The 24742-nt window shown below is 43.4% G+C and overlaps 1 protein-coding gene across 9 annotated transcripts in view; it reads right to left on the bottom strand.

Annotated features, from left to right (window-relative positions):
* Positions 1 to 2827: 2827 nt before the first annotated feature.
* Positions 2828 to 24742, bottom strand: part of LOC123515103 (alpha-1,3-mannosyl-glycoprotein 2-beta-N-acetylglucosaminyltransferase-like) — a 75545-nt gene continuing 53630 nt past the window's right edge. For all 9 annotated transcript variants that reach the window (XM_045273543.1, XM_045273539.1, XM_045273536.1 and 6 more), the window contains 5 exons: positions 23715 to 23819; positions 13486 to 13717; positions 13190 to 13280; positions 12905 to 13075; positions 2828 to 12639 (listed from right to left, as the gene is read on the bottom strand). In XM_045273543.1, coding sequence (XP_045129478.1) covers positions 12526 to 12639; positions 12905 to 13075; positions 13190 to 13280; positions 13486 to 13717; positions 23715 to 23819 — 713 coding nt within the window. In that variant the 3' untranslated portion in view covers positions 2828 to 12525. The remainder of the gene's footprint in view (positions 12640 to 12904; positions 13076 to 13189; positions 13281 to 13485; positions 13718 to 23714; positions 23820 to 24742) is intronic.

Here is a 24742-nt window from a genome sequence, read left to right as displayed (position 1 = left end):
TCAATCTTATGGCACATTGTATTAATTTCATATCAATATCTGAACTGTAACAGTGTTTAGATGCCCATTTCCCTCCCGTAGGTATAAAAGATGAATTTGTTATGGTCACAGGAGAGCTAATACATGTCGTATAATACTGTACTAAATAAATTTATTATAATCTAAATACAATAGAGACTTGATACTCAAACTTAATTTGTTTCAAATGGCTGTTCTAGTATAAAAAATTTTCGAGTATCGATACCTATAAATCAGGTAATTTGTTCTAATTTCATCAATGCCTTGAGTATATAGATGTAATTTTTGTATATAATTTTGATTTGTACAAACTGCAAATGAAGACTGTTGATGGATAAAGTAGAAGAGGAGGGGAGAAGGGTGGGGATGAGGGAGGTCGTAGTAGGACAAGTCACCATGCATGAAAACGTCTGGTACTATCTAGTGTGATTCCTGTGAACCCACTAGTGGAGGGCTGTGGTTCACTGAACTCTAGCACTCTCACTAGATTCCTTATTTCACCTCTAATAAACCTCTTTGGTGTCATTGTAAGTTTCTAAATGAAAAACTATTGCACAGAACAAAGAAGAATGTTGCTTTTCTCAAGACTGCAGCAGGACTAAGGATGCGCACCAGTATCCGGTATATCGGAATACCAGTATTTGGCTTTAGTATTACATACTTGTAATACCGGTATCAGAATGGGACAATGGCGGCAGTGGGGAGAGAGAGGCCAGAGCTTTTTGTTTACAACCATTTGTGCTGTTGTTTGATTGCCAGATATTTTCACCACTAATAAACCTTTGGTATTAGTGTAAGTTTGTAAATGAAAAACTACAGACAGAACACAGGAGATTGTTATTCTGAGGCCAGGGAGCTTTTGTTTACAACCACCTGTGTGGACGTTCGACTATCAGGTATTTTCTCGAGTATTAAATCAAACTTTTGCGTTCAAGTATCGAAAAGTTTGATTATTAAGACATTTGAGTATTGAGTCTCAATTGTATGTCATCATCAGTGGGGCCTTGTGTGAGGCTAGAAAGTGAGGTAGGGGTGATATATAAGACAAAGGTCCGGAACACATGAGCATCCTTTGTGGCGTCATGTCGTAGTGGGGTTTACCGACTGTAGCGCTACGACTGACTGCCCATAGCTCAACCACAGTCGCTTGTGTGTGTGGGTCCTCGACACAGTTGTGTCAAGCTGTGGCGGGGATAAGTGACAGCTCGTCACAGTTGCAGGTCACAGACGCTCATGTGCGCGGGACAGCTTCTAAACAATGGAAACTCATGGAGAGCTACATCCCTGCCATGAAGTCACACGTGTGTTCCTGGCTAAAGGCCTCAGGCTGCCTCAGTGGCCAGTCACTGCAGGTCCAGCTGTCAGAAAGAGTGGGTTTGTGCAGCATCTCTCCGCCTTCCTCATTGTGTGGATTCATAATTTTCCAAGATGGCAAAATGAAAGGAGTTAATAGAACATTTAGGACAAATATTATAGAAGGCGGCACTACCATAGTATAGACATTCCGTCACTTACCTCTCAACTAGTGTGGTTAGGAGTTGCTAGCAGTTGCCAGATCTCAGCCAAATGCACACTATTACCAATATAGCAAAAAAAAACTCATCCCAACCTCCCCGTTTGAGTTGTAAAGAAAATATTAAAAGGAAGGAGAGAGAGAGAGAGAGAGAGAGAGAGAGAGAGAGAGAGAGAGAGAGAAATTGTTTCATTAATATTATTTGAATTGTAAAGAAACTATTAAGCTAAAACAGCTTCTTTGAAGTTAGACGTTCTGCGGCATCTCTGCCAGTTTTTCTTGCCCCTCGAATTGCTAACTCTATCTATCCTTGTATGGAGTACTCTTTGCATGTGTGAGGGAGGGGGATTCTACTCAGTTTTACTAGATAGGGTGGAATCAAAAACTTTTCATCTCATTAACTCCCCTCCTCTGACTGACTGTCTTCAACCTCTTTCTCACCACTGAACTGTTGCATCTCTTTCTATCTTTTATCGCTTTTTCATGCTAACTGCACTATTGATCTTACACATTAAGAGGCTTGCCCATTTGCCTCGCTGCTTTCCGAGACTCGAACCCGGCCCTCTCGATTGTGAGTCGAGCGTGCTAACCACTACACTACGTGGTGTGTGTGTGTGTGTGTGTGTGTGTGTGTGTAATTCACTGTTTGATCTGCTGCAGTCTCTGACAAGACTGCCAGACATTACCCTACGGAACGAGCTCAGAGCTCATTGTTTCCAATCTTTGGAAACAATGAGTGTGTGCCTGAGACCAGGCACACACCACACACCAGGACAACAAGGTCACAACTCCTCGATTTACATCCCGTACCTACTCACTGCTAGGTGAACAGGGGCTACACGTGAAAGGAGACACACCCAAATATCTCCACCCGGCCGGGGAATCGAACCCCGGTCATCTGGCTTGTGAAGCCAGCGCTCTAACCACTGAGCTACCAGGCCGTGTGTAATTCACTGTTTGATCTGCTGCAGTCTCTGACGAGACAGCCAGACGTTACCCTACGGAACGAGCTCAGAGCTCATTATTTCCGATCTTAGGATAGGCCTGAGACCAGGCACACACCACACACCGGGACAACGAGGTCACAACTCCTCGATTTACATTCCGTACCTACTCACTGCTAGGTGAACAGGGGCTACACGTGAAAGGAGACACACCCAAATATCTCCACCCGGCCGGGGAATCGAACCCCAGTCCTCTGGCTTGTGAAGCCAGCGCTCTAACCACTGAGCTACCGGGCCGTGTGTGTGTGTGTGTGTGTGTGTAAATTTAGTAGATGATTAGTGAAACAACAAAGAAATTCATCACTTTATTGTACTCAATATTGTGTCAAAAGCTATTATAGAATGTAATGATTTTGAAGAGATTCCAAGCAGTTACCAACTTTTTGCCGACCTTTTACTCTTTCATAACAAAAAGAAAGTGATGCTCATACAAAAAGAAAAAAATCCAATAAGGAACAGAATAAATATATCAGTATTTATATGAAAACTTATAATTTTATACATTGAAGAACTGAATAATGAATAATTATGTTCAATAACAATATGCACTATACAAACACACAATGGTTATAGGTGAGCTTGTGCAAAATTAGTCATATAAAAGACATGTATTCTGTTAGTACTACACATATATTTTATCAAATAATTATTATGTTTCTGATAGAATCTATAATGATCTAATGCTGGCTCCCATATTGTACAATCATGCTAACTTTGTGTGGATACAAAACTATGCAAAGTTGTAATTTGAGAATACCATCACAATTACAGTCATTCACACTTCATGTAACCAGAACTCTAAACTTATTTCCATTTTGCTTAGAAATTTAATTCTAAGCTCTAACATACTTGTGTAACAAAAATTTTAAGGCTCGTATTCTTAAACGTTTTCTTCTCTCATAAAGAGTATTTTCATAGGGTACAGAGATGAAGAATTGCATTCTTATTGGTGTTTTCTTCATTGATTATAAAGAATTCTTGCTAAACCATCACTGCAATTATACAAAACCTTTACAATCAACGTCAGTGCTGGGAGAGCTTTTTTAGAATAGGTAATCGAGAGGAGACAAGAAAACTTTTAAACATACAACCATAAGCTTATTTCCATTTTGCTTAGAAATTTCATGCCAAGCTCTAATATTGACTTGTGTTGGTACACATGGTACCTATCTAGTAATGCAAAAGACAAAGGTTATGTAGAATTGAATGTATCATTATGTGGGATGTGGGCATGGGAACTTGGCTATCAATGTGAAGTGCTTGGGGGTTGATGGTATTATAAGAACATCAGCCTGAAAATATTTATGAATGTGACCTTGTATACATATGCTGAGTAAAGTAAGCTATTGCTCTTCATTACATGACAACAAGGCTTGTGTTGTTTCCTTCATCAACTGGAATTGTTGGTAACATTGTACTGTAAAATGAATTAACATTTACTGATATCCTATATCATCATATGAATTACATATAGACAGAGTGGCTTCTGGTACTGTACTTTATTAATATTTTCTCCTATATTTTTTTTTTCTCACTACATAACATGAAGAATAGTTTGGCTGTTCTAGTCTGTCAGAAAGGAGATAATAATACAATGGCTGGATGTCCAGCTTGAGTCAGAGGCAATATATTCTACAAATATTACCATCATATGGAACCTCAGTAATCCTACAATATATTAAGAATTTGGCACATGATACAAACATATATCTTTGTAATAATACATGTACAGTAGTGTTGAGGATACAGCTGACTACAAGGTGTTGTCCACTTCATTCAAAATGGTAATGTCTGACCAAATCTTCAGGACAGCTCTTTCTGACTTGTCCCTGTCACCTCCAGAGTCCTCAAATGCAGCATATTGACATCAGATTATGGTGTTGAGTCTTCGCTTACAACCTGCTTTAGCCTACATCAGAATGAGGGTTCTTAGCTGATAACAGAATAAAGTTCATATGTAGTAGGTTGTCTCTGCGGTTGTGAGTATGTATTTTGAGGTTATTTCAAAGAAAGTGATACAAATGAGCAGCATTAAGAACACCATCTTGAGAGAGAGAGAGAGAGAGAGAGAGAGAGAGAGAGAGAGAGAGAGATTTATGCACATATGTATAATACCTAATTAGTAAAATGTTTTTACTAAAATCTAGGGATATATTTTTATTGGTAGAATCAAGATGATAAAAGTTAGTTAACTTTCTCTTAGATATCTTATTTGTGTTGCAGTGTATGACTTTCAGATAACCTCTAAAATGACATCAGTGGCAAAAAAAGCACCTGGTAAAATGTAGCAGCATGTGTCTGGATCTGCAGTGCTGCCATGATGTCTTCACTTGTGAAATGAAAGAAAGACACCCTAGATAGGTAACTTGGCTTCAAAAGACTAACAGTTTCACTTATCATTACAAAAAAGAATACTTAGGTGATGTAACAAAAAATTACACCAATGCTTTATTTTTGTCTTGATGGCTCACAAAATGATGTAGGTTGTTGCACATAATGGACAAGAGCTGCCTGTACTACAGCATTAAATGTAGCATTCATTCATTTTGACTTCAGCATCTTATAGTACTGTGTACTGTGATGACAAGTGTATCAATGCTTTGGTATAAAGGCATTTGTGTCATTACATGTGCATATATGAATTTATACATTCCCTGTCTCTCTAAAAGAAACTAAAATAAAAATGAAAAACAAACAAGCAAATAATACTGTGAGATCTCATATCAGACTGATTGCATAATGTGAAGAAAACTTTTCAGTCACTAAAAACATCAACATTCTGAAACCAAACTCTCCTTAAATCTAGAGTATCCCTGCAGCCAATTACCCTAACTTAGTTATATCCTTGTCACTTAGTATCTCAGTAGAAAGTGTTTATTAGTTAAATTTGCATTTGTATAGATAACATACTCAACCATGCAACAGTTTCTATATCTTGCATGTCAGAATCCACATGTTAGGTATTGGTAATATGGAGTTTGCAGTAGTCTATGAAATGAATACATAAGTATTTAGTTGAAGTGTCAGAACATGCTTTCTACTTCTGTGTCCTCTGTTTTCTGTCTGACAAACAAGGTGTGATCAACATAGGGGACTGTACTGTTAGAGGAAGAAAGTGTTGCTGTGTTATGTTAGGATTGCTGTTCCCTGTGGACCTAATGCTGAGGGCATAACATATTTCCTTTTCCACAAAATTTCACCTAAAAATTCATTGAGTGATTGTTATGCAGCTTTTCTTTACTGTTGCAAAAATTATGATTTCAGTGGTGTTTGTCTTGATAAGTTACATAGGAGATAGATAAACAATTAAGTTGAGTAACTGCCAGACTTAATCCCCCTGATGTTGATCATCTAATCTAACCTAACCAATCATTGCCAGAGGTACAGGTAGAGGGAGTGGTGGTCCATATGTGATCAAGTTGCCATTTGGCTGTAAATGAATTGCTGGTCTGTAACACGAATAGTTACATGACCTTGTCTATTGTGGAAAAATCACTTTCCACTAATTCTTACAATTTCAGTTCCTTATAAGAATTTATAATAATGAAACTAAATTAAACTAAGGAGTAAGTCCAAAATTGCAGGAATCACCAAATTTATGTTCAATTAAAGCACCTTTATAGATAGTTTCATAAGGATTCTGTTGGTTACTGTAATTTTTAATGAGACTGAAGCAAGGCATAATACATGTTTGCTCTTTGTATCAGTTGCATTGCCAAAAATATTTATTAACAAACTTAATGTTATTTTTTTTTTATTTTTACTCATAGTGAACTTTAAAATACAGATAGTGGTGAAATATGAATATCACAGTCTCTTGGAACATTTAATCAAAACACTGTCTGTTATAGCAACCAAAGTGCTTTGTAAAATCCTATCTGTAATTATGTTTTGTATATTATGCATTACATACCTTCATTATTACATAATTTTATGTTGTTTCAAAGCTGTAACTGATTGGATGCATACCGTTCCATGAATAGGCTGGAAAATAGAGACTAAACTGATTATGCAAGTGAGACCAAAACTTGGAAAGCATAGGAAAGATGTGTGGTAGTGAAAATGAGTTGTTTGTGATGTGGAGTGGACCATGGGAATAACATAAATAGATATGTTAGATTGGTATGTCCATTGAGGAATAAGAAAAGAGTTCTAAAGTGGTAGAGAATGTGAAACATTCTCCACCAGTTACCTAAAGAGAATAGATGTTAATTAATCTTTTTATACCCACCATGTTGTTGGCAGAAAGGAATCACTCTACATATGACAACTACCTAGCCCACTAGGCCTACATCCTACATTTGGTGGGAAAGGTCTTCATTGCTCCCTAAGTAGGTAACATAAAACCACCAGCTGCTGACTGCTTAAGTAGCAGTTATTTGACTTGACTTTGGAGTTTGAAAAACTTTAATTTGGGCAACCACCATTTGGTACTGGTACCTCTTGCCATGACATGACTGGGATTAAATCTTGATGATGTGTGGCTAAGGATGGTGCCATCACATGTAGTATCATTTGTGGTCTTAATATATGGCAGCATGTTTCTTGATATGAAAATTTGCTAGTCTTTTTTTCCTGGCCTAGAAGATATTTAAAATGGTAGAAACAGAGTGGTTGAATAGTCACTAGCAGGTGCACTCATATCGTCAGTTTTGTGGACACAGGATCAGAATGGTTTCCTAACATGGATGGTGTTTTGCATAGAACATTTCCCTCCTGGTAGTGAGATGTGCATATAAAACATGAATTTACATACATTCTGTATGTGTGTATAACATCTGCAGTAGTAGTATACAGTGTTACTGTTGTGACAGCACAGAACTTGCATTCTAATTGTTGATATTTTTTGTAATAAACATAATAGCTTTTATTGATATTGGCATGAAATGTATAGGGATAAACATTCTCTCTCTGATTACAGTTATGCATACAGTAAGCCCCTGCACTTGGCAAATCTCAGCTTGGCGAAATTCACTTTTGGCGGTAGGGTGGTCACGGACCATTGAGTGCACACTTGGCGATTTGAATTCAAACTTCGTGGTCCCCTGGCGGCCGCATGGCAAACCATGTGGCTCCCCTGTGACGTCAAACCTCTCTCTAAATCTATCAGAGTGAGAGTCTCCTTCAGCCATTTTGTTTGTGCTACCCTCTGTTCTGCTAGCATGGGAACAAATTCTGGTGATTTACCGCCAACATGGCCTCTATCAGCGCAACAGGTGGTACCAGTGGGGCGTATGGACAATGGTGGTGGCGGCAAGGACAAAAGTGGGCAGGAAGACGGGTGGAAAAATGGGAGTACAGACGAGGAAAGCATCACAAATGCTTGTTTATTGGTCTGTTTTGTACATGTGTTCTAATACATGAAGGCAAAAGATTTTATTTCAGCTCAAAAGATGGTATTTTAGGGGTCAAAAGAGGGACTTTGGCAAACCAATGACTGGTTGAGGCATTTTTTAGGCAATTTATATGGTATAAAGAACTCGTGTTTGGCGAAATTCACATTTGGCGGTAGTTTCACCAGACTAATTAATTCGCCAAGTGCGGGGGCTTACTGTATAAGCAATTAAATAGTTGCACTTTGTGTTGTAAGTCTTTTTATGTGTGGTAGTGATGACAGTGAGTGAGATGCATACTGTTTTGTCCTGTCCTGGTATCTAGCATGGATGGTGTTAAACAAGATGAGGCCTTACAGCACGGTGGCACATTGCTCTGCCACCACATTGTAAATAATGAAGAGCTGTTTGTGTGGTTTGTTTGATGCATTGCTGTGTGATTTTTTGCAGCCTACATTGTGTGAGTGGAGCTGTGTGGCAAGCAGGGACCAGGAGCAAGGTACACAGGTGGTAAGACATTAATGCTTGCTGGCAGCAGTGCAGAACTGTTCCTTAGGTGAGCTAGATACCAATTATATTGTTTTATAAACATTTCTATTCTTTTTAATGTAAAGATATCTTTTTATTCTGTTTTTTTCTTCTTTTATTAACTGTTTCAGGCATTATGCACTGTAGTCTACACATCTGCAAACTGATAGTATCACTGCTAAATAGTTTTGGATTTCAGAAGCACCATGATGAAATGAGCATTAGCAGGAAATCAGTGGCATAGTCACTGACTATAGCCAGTGTCATCTGCTTAGTTAGTGAAGGAGAAGAAGTGTGGGATGAGATAGTGATATGCAATAGTGCTTTAACCAGATTTTATATTTATTTAATTATCTATATAAGGATACGTAAACAATTATTTTGCATATGAGGAATGGTTACCAATGTACTTGCATGTATATACATGTGAAAGCCTTGCAGTATCAAGGCCCTTTTTCAGTCTTATCAAACTGGAAAAAATACTGACACAGGGATGGATGAATAAGTTAAGAACAACTAAAAGACCTGCTTGCATTACCTTGTCACAGAATGTTGAGTGATATAAGCTGATGAATTTTGGCAGAAAGACCTGCCCCTGGTTCAGGTTCATTGCAAGAGTATGGAGATTTGGCAGGAATTCATTTCATGTGAATGATTGAAAAATGGTCATATGAAGGGCATGAATAAGCTCAAAAGCAAGATAGAGGAAACCAAATCTAAAAGCTCTTCACTGGTTAGTTAAAAGTTTTGATAGGTTTTGGAAGAAAGTTTTTCTGTTGCTGTTAGATGCAGGTTGATAAACATTTGGCAGTAATATGCCCTAAACTACATGTGTTGGGAACAGTTGTGCAAATATCTGACGTGGGAAGAGGATGTGAAGGCTTATGAGAACAACAAAGCCCATCTCTATATAGGTTAATAAAATTTTAACACCATTGGTGATTAGTGTGCTCAGTTCACAGCCAATAGAACATAGGTTGAAAGCTTCACCTCTACCAATCTATAACTTGTTAGTGCATTAAAAAAAAAATAATACATACAGAATATTTCAAACTTAAACACACTGACTCGTCATGTGAACAAAAAACGTGCATGCCACTGTTCTACCCAATTAACATACCAAGAGCCAGAATTATTAGTGATACCTTTTGTTCTTTGACTGTAAATATGAATTACTAGTACTGTGGCTGAGATTTAATTGTTTGCTTCTTAACACTTTCTTGGTATTATTCCCCTAGCCTTTCAGAAGTAACCTCTAGAGCAGGGATAGGCAAACAATTTTATAGGCGCACATAATATTTAAAACAGATAAAATGAAAGGCTTTTGAAGAAAAAGCTACTCTTCCACACAAATGCACACCTGTGGGAGAAAAGCAAGATGTTCACAATATTATTTGGCGTTGCTTTGGTAACTTTCTTTCAAATTTACTAACATTTGGAAGGCAGCATGAATTCCTTTGGTGAACCATAGTTTGCCCACTCCTGCTCTAGAGGATTAGAACAAAAAGAACCCAACATTTGAACAAGTGTTACATTTCATTATTAATCTCATTGCATTTTCTTTGGTGCTGTTAATTATCAATTAAAAATCTGTCATAAAAAATTAATACAGTGGAGACTCAATATCAAATGTCTTAATAGTCAGACTTTTCAATACTCAAACGCAAAAATTTGATTTATTACTCGAAAAACACCTGATAGTTTAACGTCAACACACATGGTTGTAAACAAAGGGTCCCTGGCCTCTCCCTCCCCACTCTGCCAGTTGTGCTGCTGTGGTCTTCAGAATAAAATTCTAGTGCGTTCTGTCTGTAGTTCTTCATTTATAAACTTCTATCAACACCAAAGGCTTACTAGTGGTGAAAATATCTAGTAACTGAATGGCCGCACACACAGTTGTAAACAAAGCTCTGGCCTCTCATTCTCTGCCGCCGCCATTGTCCCGTTCTGATACCATATTACTGATGTGCCAGTATTCTGGTATACTGAATACCAGTGCACATCCCTAGTCCTGCTGCAGTCTTGAGAAAAACCACATTCTTCTGGTAGTTTTTCTTTTAATAACTTAGTGACACCAAAAAGACTTATTGGTGGTGAAAATAAGGAATCTTGTGAAAGTACAAGTGTTATTGAGCCATATCCCTCCACTAGTGGCTTCACAGGAATCACACCAGATGTTTTCATGGATGGTGACTTGTCTTCTGATGACTTCCCTCCTCCTCCCCTCCTCTTCTACGTTATCCATCACCAGCCTTCACTTACAGTATGTACAAATCAAAATAAAAAAAAACAATAATAAAATACTTTGAAATTTTTATAAACTTGGGTTTGCTAAGTTTAGTACAAATCAATAGTCAAACTTTTTTGATACTCAAACATCCATTTGGAACTAATTAAGTTCGACTATTGAGTCTCCGCTGTACTTTGCTGATTTAATTCTTTCCTTGTTTTCTTTGATAAAAGTTAATGGGAAGAGTATGAAAGTGATTTAATTCTTTTCTTGTCTTCTTTAAACTGTTTGAAGTTAATGAGAAGAGTATGAAAAATATTTCCTAAAGTAAAATATGAAAGGACATCCCATTTGCAAATGTGTGTTTGAGCAATAATAGCCCTGTATTACTATTTAATATTTAACCCCTTCAGTACCAGGACGTGCTTTCATATTCATTCTGGCTACTATTTGGGGATTTTATACAGCTTCAGAAACTTATATGGGAATTGAAATTGTGAAAACTGTGGCCATTAATCCTCTGAGCTGCATAGATCCTTCCTAATGCAAATAAAATTGTCTAATCTTACCAAAAACTTGTGGTAAAAATGCATCCCGGTACTGAAGGGGTTACAAAATGAGCAGCACAAACAGATTCACTGGTATTGGCATGTGGCATTCCAAATTCTACCACTGTGTAGTGCTGGTGACAGAGGCAGTTCACCTTTCAATCAGCCCCATTTAGGCAATGTCTGCACTTCCTGTTAAATAGTGACCAAGAGGGACAGGGGTAGACCTTTGTTCCCATCTTATGGGATTTTGTACCTTCTACAAAAAAATTAAATAAATAAAATAAATAAATAAATAAAATAATAAAATAAATAAAAACAATACAAAAAAATAATAAAATGCTAAATAAATTAATAAGATTAGATCAATAAGTATACAACTGAATCATACAATACAGTTTGAAATGTATCTAAAGTTTAATAAAAATGTAACAAATCTTTAATATCATCAGTTAACAATAAATTAAGATTAAAAGAACACACCTGTGAAATAAAAACTATTTGGGTACTTTTATTAACATTATAACTGAAATTCATGTCTCATGGTTAATATAATTTTACATACTAATTCTAAAATCATAAAACTGTTGGGAAAATTTTGTGCCATATTCATAATCAGAAATACTCAAGGCCTATAAATTAAATTGAATCACATTCAATATGCAACCATTTTGTTTTAAAATAAAGATGAAAACAATGAAGTGGTTAAGTAAGTTTTTAAACTCAAGGTATGTCTCTGCATTATTTCAAGTTTAGAATTACATAAAGAATATATATAACAGATTGCAAATTATCACAAATCAATAGCTTGGAAGAAAACCAGTAACAGAACAAGATTCTGTAATTTGTGTAGAGGCTATAATCTCCAGTGTGTGTCAGTGTGTGTGTGTGTGTGTGTGTGTGTGTGTGTGTGTGTGTGTGTGTGTGTGTGTGTGTGTGTGTGTGTGTGTGTGTGTGTGTGTGTACAGTTATAAATAAATGAGAATCTAGCTTGCTGTTATGGTACAAGTTTAAGATCTTGGTCCATTCCTTTTCATCCTGGAGTACAGAAAGCACTGAGTAAAGAACAAGACAGGATGAAGAAGGAAAACTTAACTGCAAATTTCCTTAGAAATCACATATGATGGTGTGAGTAAAATGATGGATGAATAATTGAACAAGTGATAACTGATGCAATGCGAAATCTGATATGTGATGAAACTAACCAAGCCTACAACCTGAACCCAAAGAATGCTGCACCTTGCCACCAACACTGCTAACCAAAAAATATTGGCTCGTTATTCACTTCCACCGGTAAAAACACAAGGGGGACACCCACTGTGCCCAGGAACATCCTACTGACTGACTGGTGTTAGCTCCAGCTGGGGTTGTAACCTTTCCAGTTATTGCCTGGTGAGAGGAATATTCTCAGGCCCCTATAGAAGAATGTTATTGTCCCTTTGTAGCCTGTTCTTGGAACCCCAGCCTGGAGGAAACAAAGTGGAAATTGAATGTAAGGAACTGTTTTGAGAAAAATATTAACAGGCAACAAATGACCAACATAGTCAAAAGAATTAGTAGATTAACTGGTGAATTACACAAGACCAGGAGCATAATTATGTTTTAGGAACTAGTAAAAAGAGGAAAAGCACTATGCATTTAGATTTTGTATCATATCACAATTAGCCTTATGGTCAACTGAATAGCAATCAATGCATATCACCCTAACTTGTTACAAGACTCCAGCTTACCTTGAAGTCATCCATAAGACCTAAAGACTTGGCCAGCTTCTTGAAGTTGTCTTTGGTGTGATAGATGAGACGGTATAAGCCACCCTTTGCCAAGCGATCACCCTTCACATCATTGATGGTGACCACCTGGCTGGCCTGCACCTGCTTCTCAAACACTGGGTCATACTGATCCTGCAGGTTTGGGAGAAATTGCATTAAGGCTAGTCTTTTCACAAGGTGCATGATTTTTTTTTTATAACATTTAAGAAAATGAAAAAATTTTCAGTTGCAGGAAAAATGTCATACCTTTATTAAGTAGGTCAGGTTCGTTTTTGTGAATGAGGTATAAGCATCATTCAGGTAAATTTGTTTTAAATGCTTTTCATAGAACAAGCCACTGGAAAGTAAGAATTACCATTAACATTTAAGTATAAAATAACTAAAAAAAAAAGTGATATAGGTCTAAAGACAAAGTCACAATGTTTTTTGTTTATTTCAGAAAAAAAATATATATATATATTATATATATTATATATATATATATATATATATATATATATATATATATATATATATATATATATATATACCGAGGCCCTTACTTGCTGACACCCTTTTTTCCAAACGTGCGTGTCCTGGAGATCTCCGGCCTGATACACGCTCGATCAGAACGCTGCTCAGGAGCGCGCACCCAGTCATCCCAGTAAGAGCGTGGCCACTTTGGGCCCAGCTCCTCCCATAGCTCCTTGCTCAGCATCCACCCCAGCCCAGGGAAGAAGTCTGTCCGGTACAGCAAGCCAGTGCCATTCTTCACATCCACAAGATCTGCTTTCCCTGTGTGTGTTATAACTTAATTATCAGTCTGTTCTCGTTTTTTAAACAGAGAGAGAGATGGGAGAGAGAGAGAGAGAGAGAGAGAGAGAGAGAGAGAGAGAGAGAGAGAGAGAGAGAGAGAGAGAGAGAGAGAGAGAGAGAGAGAGAGAGAGAGAGAGAGAGAGAGAATCTCCTGGAAGTGCAGGGTCTGACAGATCATGTCACCTTCCCCACACATGAACGAGGAGGGACATTAGACCCTGTCATCTCAGACTACCAGGAAGACAAGCTTCAGTGTCATCAGCTGGGGCTCGTGGGCAGCTCTGACCATCACGCTGTACTGACACAGCTGGAAGTGGGCGTGGCTCAGGACGAGGCCACCACCCGCACCATCTGGCTGTGGAACAAAGCAGACTGGGCTTCCCTGCGCCGCGACCTGACCCACACCCCATGGGCCACTCTGCTACAGGGAGGAGCAGAGAGTGAAGCACTTGCACTCACCTCTCACCTTCTCGCCCTCCAGAGACGCCACGTCCCACACAGGGAATACACCACCAGATCGACGGATCAGCCATGGTTTGGCTACCGTTGCCGTGTTGCTGCCGAGGCAAAGTATGCTGCCTGGCTCCGCTACAAGAGGAACCCGACTCGGCGCAACAAGGACCTGCACAGGGCTGCATGCAGGAGGATGGTGGTAACCAGCAAGTGGGCCTTAAAAAAGTGGGAGGAAAGCCTGCGCCGGAAACTGTGTGGCACTGGCGTAGGAAACAAAACTTGGTGGTCTCTTGTTAAGGACAAACAAGGAACTGGCCACCAAGAATCCATCCCTCCCTCAGCAAGCAGGACGGTACTGTCGCCACCAGCAGTAAGGAGAGGGCACAGTTGCTGGCTTCCTTGTTTGCTGGAAAAATGAAGGTCGGGAATCCACAGCAGCCACCGCCTCAGCTGGTCCAGCAATGTGAGAAGACTGTCACCATGGTGGAGGTGACGCATCAGCAGGTGAAGCGATTATTGCGGGGCTGGACACACAGAAAGCCACCGGCCCTGATGACATCAGCCCGCACCTGCTGAAGCGATGCTCCCAGGAACTGGCTGCCCCTCTCACCCAAGTCTTCACAACTTGTGTACGGGAAAACGTCTGGCCTTCAGTGTGGAAGGAGGCTCGAGTAGTTCCTGTACACAAAAAGCTCCAGGACGGACCCAAAAAACTACAGACCCATATCCCTGTTGTCAGTGGTGGGTAAAGTGTTTGAGAGGGTCGTGGCAGAGGTGGTGTGTAGCCATCTCAAGGACAATGCCCTCCTCTCAGACCAACAGTTTGGGTTCAGACCTGGAAGGTCAACCTCCGACCTAATGATGCTTCTCACCAGGCATTGGCAGGACGCCCTCGACGACGGCAAGGACACTATAGTGGTTGCTTTGGACATAGCAGGAGCTTTTGATAAAGTATGGCACAACGGATTACTAGAAAAGCTTCGTGCTAAAGGCATCCAGGGTGGCTTGCTACGACTCTTGGGAAATTACCTGCAGGACAGAAGCCTCAAGGTGGTTGTCAACGGGCAAACATCTGAGTCCCTGCCTGTGGAGGCATCAGTGCCACAGGGTTCAATTCTTGGCCCACTCCTGTGGAATATCTACGTGGATGATCTTCTCCAGCTACTGCCAGGAGTCATGGCCTATGCTGATGACTGCACCCTCTCCTATACCTATCCACGCCAGGACAGTGGGCGGGCTGCTGAGGCCATCAATCAGCAGCTACGAGTGATAAAGGAGTGGGGTGCTCGCTGGCAAGTGACATTCGCGCCGGAGAAGACACAAGCAATGGTTGTCTCTCGGTCCCCAGCCGCCATGGCAGCAATGGCAGGAAAGTTGTCTTTGGCGCTGCTGCTCTCCCACTCCAAGATGACGTCAAGATACTTGGAGTGGAGGTGGATCGAGGGCTGAGGTTTGACAGGCATGTCAAAACCATTGCCAAGAAAGCCTCTCACAGGATCTCCGCTCTCAGAAGGATCGCCAGTTTCCTCGACAGGAAGGGGAGACTGCTGCTGTACAAGGCACAGGTGCGGCCCCACCTTGAATACGCAGCTCTCTCCTGGATGTCCTGTGCCGCCACACACAGAAGGAGACTGGACAGCATCCAACGCCGCGCCATACGGCTAGTAGATGCTGCACTACCACCTCACCCAGAGCCTGAGCGTCCCTTGATTCACTGGAACACCGCAGAGACGTGGCGGCGATCGTAGTGTTCCATAAGGCACAGGTGCAAAGAGTGCCACATCTGGCAGGGCTGCGTCATCCTCTAAGAGTCACCGCACGGAGCACGAGAACGGTGCTCAATGGTGGTGACGCCGTAGAGGTGCCGCGATCCCACGGGTGTCAGCATCAACGCACCTTCGCAGGACGCGTCTCCAGGATGTGGAACTTGTTCACGGCCGCGGTGCCTCACGTCCAGGAGATGAACACTCACAGTGTCAAACTGATGGCACATAAGTGGAGACAGACACTGCCAACTCCTCTGACACTCTTTGTGACGTGACACTCAGTGTAGTGCAGTGCGTGAATAGTGCTAGTGAAGTGAAACGAATAGTGCTCCATTTGCATGCTGACCATCTTGTATATTATCTATTTTTAAGTCTTGTAAATATTGTAGAGAAATAGATTGTAGTACCCTTAGAATAGGTAGCACACGACAGTGCGCCTTTGGGTACATGTTCCTTTGTATTAAGTTTTGTTTAAATAAAAAAAAAAAAAAGAGAGAGAGAGAGAGAGAGAGAGAGAGAGAGAGAGAGAGAGAGAGAGAGAGAGAGAGAGAGAGAGAGAGAGAGAGAGAGAGAGAGAGAGAGAGAGAGAGAGAGAGAGAGAGAGAGAGAGAGAGAGAGAGAGAGAGAGAGAGAGAGAGAGAGAGAGAGAGAGAGAGAGAGAGAGAGAGAGAGAGAGAGAGAGAGAGAGAGAGAGAGAGAGAGAGAGAGAGAGAGAGAGAGAGAGAGAGAGAGAGAGAGAGAGAGAGAGAGAGAGAGAGAGAGAGAGAGAGAGAGAGAGAGAGAGAGAGAGAGAGAGAGAGAGAGAGAGAGAGAGAGAGAGAGAGAGAGAGAGAGAGAGAGAGAGAGAGAGAGAGAGAGAGAGAGAGAGAGAGAGAGAGAGAGAGAGAGAGAGAGAGAGAGAGAGAGAGAGAGAGAGAGAGAGAGAGAGAATGGGGGAGAGAGAGACGAGACGAGACGTGGCGGGCCTGTGCGTCATGTACAAGGCCCTCAGGCAACAGACTCACATCTGGCACCACTACGCCTGACCCATCCATCCCACACACACTCGAGCCGGCCTAATAGACCACCACCTCACTGTGACTGTGCCCTTTGCGAGGACCGAGAGTCACCTCCGTTCCTTCCTCCCTCGTTACAGCCGCATGTGGAACCGGCTGGTGCAAGACACAAACATACACCACTCTACATGCCTCCAGGCGTACAAAAGAGGCGTGAACGAGTGGCTAAAGTGCTAGTGTGACACCAATAAGTGCAGTGAAAGTGTGTAATTATATACTATTATCAAATTATCAACTTGTCTCACTTCTGTAAATATTGTGTATTTTCTTTTGTTGAAGATAGGCCTGAACTATACCATAGTCTCAGACCTCTGGTATGTACAACACATGTAACCTAGTTTAAATAGAGAGAGAGAGAGAGAGAGAGAGAGAGAGAGAGAGAGAGAGAGAGAGAGAGAGAGAGAGAGAGAGAGAGAGAGAGAGAGAGAGAGAGAGAGAGAGAGAGAGAGAGAGAGAGAGAGAGAGAGAGAGAGAGAGAGAGAGAGAGAGAGAGAGAGAGAGAGAGAGAGAGAGAGAGAGAGAGAGAGAGAGAGAGAGAGAGAGAGAGAGAGAGAGAGAGAGAGAGAGGGACCCAAAAAACTACAGACCCATATCCCTGTTGTCAGTGGTGGGTAAAGTGTTTGAGAGGGTCGTGGCAGAGGTGGTGTGTAGCCATCTCAAGGACAATGCCCTCCTCTCAGACCAACAGTTTGGGTTCAGACCTGGAAGGTCAACCTCCGACCTAATGATGCTTCTCACCAGGCAGTGGCAGGACGCCCTCGACGACGGCAAGGACACTATAGTGGTTGCTTTGGACATAGCAGGAGCTTTTGATAAAGTATGGCACAACGGATTACTAGAAAAGCTTCGTGCTAAAGGCATCCAGGGTGGCTTGCTACGACTCCTGGGAAATTACCTGCAGGACAGAAGCCTCAAGGTGGTTGTCAACGGGCAAACATCTGAGTCCCTGCCTGTGGAGGCATCAGTGCCACAGGGTTCAATTCTTGGCCCACTCCTGTGGAATATCTACGTGGATGATCTTCTCCAGCTACTGCCAGGAGTCATGGCCTATGCTGATGACTGCACCCTCTCCTATACCTATCCACGCCAGGACAGTGGGCGGGCTGCTGAGGCCATCAATCAGCAGCTACGAGTGATAGAGGAGTGGGGTGCTCGCTGGCAAGTGACATTCGCGCCGGAGAAGACACAGGCAATGGTTGTCTCTCGGTCCCCAGCCGCCATGGCAGCAATGGCAGGAAAGTTGTCTTTGGCGCTGCTGCTCCCACTCCAAGATGACGTCAAGATACTTGGAGTGGAGGTGGATCGAGGGCTGAGGTTTGACAGCCATGTCAAAACCATTGCCAAGAAAGCCTCTCACAGGATCTCCGCTCTCAGAAGGATCGCCAGTTTCCTCGACAGGAAGGGAGACTGCTGCTGTACAAGGCACAGGTGCGGCCCCACCTTGAGTACGCAGCTCTCTCCTGGATGTCCTGTGCCGCCACACACAGAAGGAGACTGGACAGCATCCAACGCCGCGCCATACGGCTAGTAGATGCTGCAATACCACCTCACCCAGAGCCTGAGCGTCCTCTTGATTCACTGGAACACCGCAGAGACGTGGCGGCGATCGTAGTGTTCCATAAGGCACAGGTGCAAAGAGTGCCACATCTGGCAGGGCTGCGTCATCCTCTAAGAGTCACCGCACGGAGCACGAGAACGGTGCTCAATGGTGGTGACGCCGTAGAGGTGCCGCGATCCCACGGGTGTCAGCATCAACGCACCTTCGCAGGACGCGTCTCCAGGATGTGGAACTTGTTCACGGCCGCGGTGCCTCACGTCCAGGAGATGAACACTCACAGTGTCAAACTGATGGCACATAAGTGGAGACAGACACTGCCAACTCCTCTGACACTCTTTGTGACGTGACACTCAGTGTAGTGCAGTGCGTGAATAGTGCTAGTGAAGTGAAATGAATAGTGCTCCATTTACATGCTGACCATCTTGTATATTATCTATTTTTAAGTCTTGTAAATATTGTAGAGAAATAGATTGTAGTACCCTTAGAATAGGTAGCACACGACAGTGCGCCTTTGGGTACATGTTCTTCTGTATAGTTATGTTTAAATAAAAAAATAAAAAAAGAGAGAGAGATGAGAGAGAGAGAGAGAGAGAGAGAGAGAGAGAGAGAGTCAATGTGAGACGGCTCCAGACAAACATCGGAGACCTCACCCACAACCACGTGCTTCCACATAACCCTGACATCATCGCTGCCGTAGAAACATTCCTCAACGCGTCAGTCCCGGAAAATTATGGCCACATTCAGGGGTATACCAGATGGTACCAACGCGACAGAGCTGGCGGGACATTTGGCGGTGTCGCCGTATGTTTCCGTAGGACACTCCAGTTCTCAATCATTGATGTCCCCATGCCAGAGCACCTGGAGCTGATGTTCTTTAAAATGTGGAGACGTGGCGGCGAAGCCATCCTGTTGTGTGTGTGCTACAGGCCTCAGTGGCAAGGCAGGGAGCCGCTCATCTTTCTACACGCCAATCTAGACGCGCTCATGCTGCAACACTCCTGCAAACAAGTAATTGTCCTTGGCGACATGAACCAACACCTCGTTGCCAGGACATTTAATGAGCTGCTGTCTGACTACGGCCTTACCAACCATGTAGATTTTCCAACACACACATCAGGATCCTCCCTTGACCCCGTCCTGACTGACCTCCCCACGAGTGTCGTCACTTGCCGGCCAACGGGCTCTGTCGGCTCCTCGGACCACCTTGCCGTGCTCACGACCATCAAGTTGGCAGTCGACCGGGAAGAAGGGATCAGCCGCACCAACTGGCTCTGGCGACAGGCAGACTGGAGAGGGCTCAGAGAGGAGCTTGCCTCCATCAATTGGCCAGGCCTGCTGAGAGGAAGCGTGGAGGAACAGGTGAAAACATTTAATGACGTCCTCCTGGCCTGTCAGAAAAAATATGTCCGTTGCCAGACCTACAAGTCAAAGCCCAGGGATCAAGCCTGGTTTGGCTTTCACTGCAGAAATGCAGCTGAAGAGAAGAGTAGGGCTTGGCAACACTATAAAATGCACACCTCTCAACACACTCAGCAGGCACATAAGGCAGCGTGTAAACGCATGAAGCGAGTGCAAAAGGAGGCCATTCGCAGATGGAAGGGCACCTTGAGGCACAAGCTGTCTGGCCAGAACGTGGGCAGCAAGTAGTGGTGGAGCAGCGTTAAGCAGCAGCAGGGCTTTGTCTCTGACGACACTATCCCGCTACTCACCGCACCGGACGGAGGCCTCGTGATGAGGAACAGGGACAAGGCCCAGCTGCTGGCTGCCCACTTCTCCAAGAAGATGCAAGTGCCTGAGCCAGAGCGCGTCCCACCACTCATCCCCACCAGGACGCGGGCGACCCTCAACTGCCTCCACATACACCAAGCCGAGGTGGAGAAGCTGCTCCTCCAGGTGGACACCAAAAAGACCCTCAGAACAGATAACATCAGTCCCCACCTGTTGAGGAGGTGCACCTCAGAGCTGTCAGCACCCCTCACTCTGCTCTTCAGAAGGTGCCTGTCCTCCAGGACGTGGCCGTCGCAGTGGAAGGAGGTGAGGGTTGTCCCCATCCACAAGAAGAGCAGCAGGGCTGACCCCTCCAATTATCGCCCCATCTCCCTCCTGTCTGTGGTGGGCAAGCTTCTTGAGGCCATCATTGCCTCAAAAATCACAACATTCATGGAAGCTCACCACCTCTTCAGTCCAAAGCAGCTTGGATTTAGGCCAGGAGATCCGCTGCTGACCTGCTCCTCCTTCAGTCCGCAGCGTGGAACACGGCGCTGGATGGCGGCAGCGACGTGTACGTCATCGCCCTGGACATCGCCGGTGCGTTCGACAGGGTGTGGCACCGAGGCATCGTGGCGAAACTGCAGAGCCTGGGGGTGTGTGGCAGCCTCCTTCAGCTCCTGCAGGACTACCTCGGTGCAAGGACCTCCAGCACGGTGGTGAGTGGCCACACTTCTGCCCCGCACCCTGTCAGGGCTGGTGTGCCTCAGGGTAGAGAGAGAGAGAGAAAAGGGGGGAGAGAGAGAGAGAGAGAGAGAGAGAGAGAGAGAGAGAGAGAGAGAGAGAGAGAGAGAGAGAGAGAGAGAGAGAGAGAGAGAGAGAGAGAGAGAGAGAGAGAGAGAGAGAGAGAGAGAGAGAGAGAGAGAGAGAGAGAGAGAGAGAGAGAGAGAGAGAGAGAGAGAGAGAGAGAGAGAGAGAGAGAGAGAGAGAGAGAGAGAGAGAGAGAGAGAGAGAGAGAGAGAGAGAGAGAGAGAGAGAGAGAGAGAGAGAGAGAGAGAGAGAGAGAGAGAGAGAGAGAGAGAGAGAGAGAGAGAGAGAGAGAGAGAGAGAGAGAGAGAGAGAGAGAGAGAGAGAGAGAGAGAGAGAGAGCGGTGTTATCTGAGCTTGGGGGGTATTTCTTAACAGCGGGTTCTGCCATGAATTTTTTTATATGCAATAACTTTTTGCTCTCAGAGGTCATAACATGTTAAAAATTACAACGTTGTACTCAGAATAACACAAAAAAATATGTTTTTATAAGGAAAAAATATTTTTAGTATTTTTGACAGGTGTGATTTTTCCCCGTTGTAACAGATGGAAAGTAAATCAACTCCCCGTGCTATAAGGGTTAAGGACTCCATCAACATCCTGGGGGTGGAGGTAGACTCCAAACTCAGCTTTGACCGCCACTTGGAGAGCGTGGCACACAAGGCATCCCTGAGGGTGACACTCCTACGTCGAGTGAGGCACCTACTCAACGCCAAGGGCCTCATGACGCTGTACGAAGCGCAGTTGAGGCCCATCATGGAGTACAGCCCCCCTCAGCTGGATGTGCAGTGCCCAGTCCCACCTCTCCCTGCTGGACAAGGTGCAGCGGCGAGCCGAGCACCTCCTTCGTGTTGTCGGTGGCCTGGGACAGCAGCCCCAAGCTGAGCTACAGTGACAGTGGCATCAGGGGCAGCAGTTGCAGCAGAGACATCAGCAACAGCATCCACACCCTCACCATGAAGCCCCTATCAACGTGCTGGACAGCTTGGAGCACAGAAGGCATGTTGGGGCCCTTACTGTGCTGCACAAAGCCCAGGTGCAGCAAATACTTCACCTCACGGCTCTATGGATTCCCTGGAGGAGTGAACGTACTACGAGAGCGGTAGTGTCCGACACCCTCCTCGAGGTGCCATTCAGTGAGGTGTCAGCGCATCTTCTCCTACGACACTGCGGTGTTGTGGAACACCTTCACCTCAGCAGTGGATGTCTCCAGCATGTCCACCCGGTAGGTGAAGTGTGCTGCCCACGCCTGGTTACGGACACATCCGCCTGATAGTGACAGTGACAGGTGATAAAATGGCAGTGTCCACCAGCCTGCCATCCACATGACAGTGACAGTGCCTTCAGGAGTGGAGGAAAATAGTATGCCTGACAGTGACAGTGAAACACAGTGACGTGGGATGTGCATGTGCCTGACATGACAGAGCTGATTAGTGACGAGGGAGGTGCGCAGCTGACAGTGACAGTGTTATGACACCCTCGCTCACAATGCCGTCTCCAGGAGCAGCTTTAAAATGAGCGTCACATGCCAGAGAGAGAGAGAGAGAGAGAGAGAGAGAGAGAGAGAGAGAGAGAGAGAGAGAGAGAGAGAGAGAGAGAGAGAGAGAGAGAGAGAGAGAGTGTGGCAAGTGACATTTGCCCCGGAGAAGACACAGGCAATGGTGGTCTCTCGGTCCCCAGCTGCCATGCCAGCAATGGCAGGAAAATTGTCTTTTGGTGCTGCTGCTCTCCCACTCCAAGAAGACGTCAAGATACTTGGAGTGGAGGTGGATCGAGGGCTGAGGTTTGACAGCCATGTCAAAACCATTGCCAAGAAAGCCTCTCACAGGATCTCCGCTCTGAGAAGGATGGCCAGCTTCCTCGACAGGAAAGGGAGACTGCTGCTGTACAAGGCACAGGTACGGCCCCACCTGGAGTACGCAGCACTCTCCTGGATGTCCTGTCCAGCCACACACAGAAGACTGGACAGCATCCAACGCTGCACCTTATGGCTAGTAGATGCCGCACTCCCACCTCACCCAGAGCCTGAGCATCCTCTCGATTCACTGGAACACCGCAGAGACATGGCAGCAATTGTAGTGTTCAACAAGGCACAGTTGCAAAAAGTGCCACATTTGGCAGGGCTGCATCATCCTCTAAGAGTCTCCACACAGAGCACGAGAACGGTGCTCAATGGTGGTGACGCCGTAGAGGTGCCGCGATCCCAAGGGTGTCAGCACCAACGCACCTTCGCAGGACGCGTCTCCAGGATGTGGAATTCATTCACAGCCGCGGTGCCTCACATCCAGGAGATGAACACTCACAGTGTCAAACTGATGACTCATAAGTGGAGACAGACACTGCCAACTCCTCTGACACTCATCGTGACGTGACACTCAGTGCAGTGCAGTGCGGTGAAAGTGAATAGTGCTCCATTTATATACTGTCCATTTTGTATATTATCTATCTTAAGAGTTTTGTAAATATTGTAAACAAATACATAGTAGTACCCCTAGAATAGGTAGCACACAACAGTGCGCCTTTGAGTACATGGCCCTTTGTACTAAGTTTTGTTTAAATAAAAGAGAGAGAGAGAGAGAGAATGGAACCTTTTAAAAAACTAATGTACCTTCAAGCTAAGAAAATCTTACCATTGTCATTCCATGCTGACACGCACCACAGGGATGGGTCAGCCCGTAGAATTGGGTACGTTGCGGAAAAGTACTCGTAAAAATCCGGTGCAATGTCCAAGTCATCTGTGGGAAGGATAAGAATTGATAACAAGTAATCAATAATTAGAATTCTCTCAGCTATGAAACTGTGATTAATTTTTCATCAAATAGGAATAAAAAAAAATCATATTATATATTGAGATTATCAGGTCTATAACTTAGATTCTTCAGACACTACTTTCATGGAATTATCATTGCATCAATTCATTATCAACAAAATATCTGTAAAGTGCAAGTTTGGTGAGTGTGGAGACTACCCATATATTCCATCAAACACAACTGAGAATAAAGGATAACACTACAGTTTTTCTGATTTTTACAATTTAAATACAAATTTTTTTTTTTGTTTAAATAGACACAGAAAATTCAAATTACTGGCAGTGACATGGTTGTTCTTCTGCAGCACATTTTGGTGCATGATATTAGTTTTCATAGTCATAATTGGAGAAACAAATTGAAAGCAAATGAGTAAAGTTACAGTTTTAAGAAAGAAAAGTGAAATTATAAATGAATTTAGAATGCCTACATGGAAAATGAAGGTTGATGCAATCTTCTCTGTCATGTGACTCAGCTTTACTTGCTCATCTGTTTGTACTTAATATCCATGTAGTACCTATTTTCTGTGAAAGACACACAGATAGATGGACAAGAAAAAGATGAATGCAAGGAAGAAAGGCAGAAACTATAATGGAGGAAAAGAACTGAAATACTTAATTTAGGAACCCTACTCCATTTTTTCTCCATTCACTATAATTTCACATTCTTTTTGGTACCTGACTCCTACTTCATGGGGTTCCTTGAAAGTTAATTACCTCACTTTTACTCTTCAAACCCTATCTTACTTTTGTTAACATTCACTTTAAATTTATGCCTTTTTGTAGATATCACATTTGCTTATTGCAATCAGAAGTGTGTAATTTATAAAAATAAGCACTTCAAAATAAGCA

The sequence above is a fragment of the Portunus trituberculatus genome, chromosome 38 (assembly GCF_017591435.1).
Source record: "Portunus trituberculatus isolate SZX2019 chromosome 38, ASM1759143v1, whole genome shotgun sequence".
Classification (NCBI taxonomy): Eukaryota; Metazoa; Arthropoda; class Malacostraca; order Decapoda; family Portunidae; genus Portunus; species Portunus trituberculatus.
Note: the sequence above shows the minus strand (reverse complement) of the source record. Positions and strands in the feature narration are given on the sequence as shown.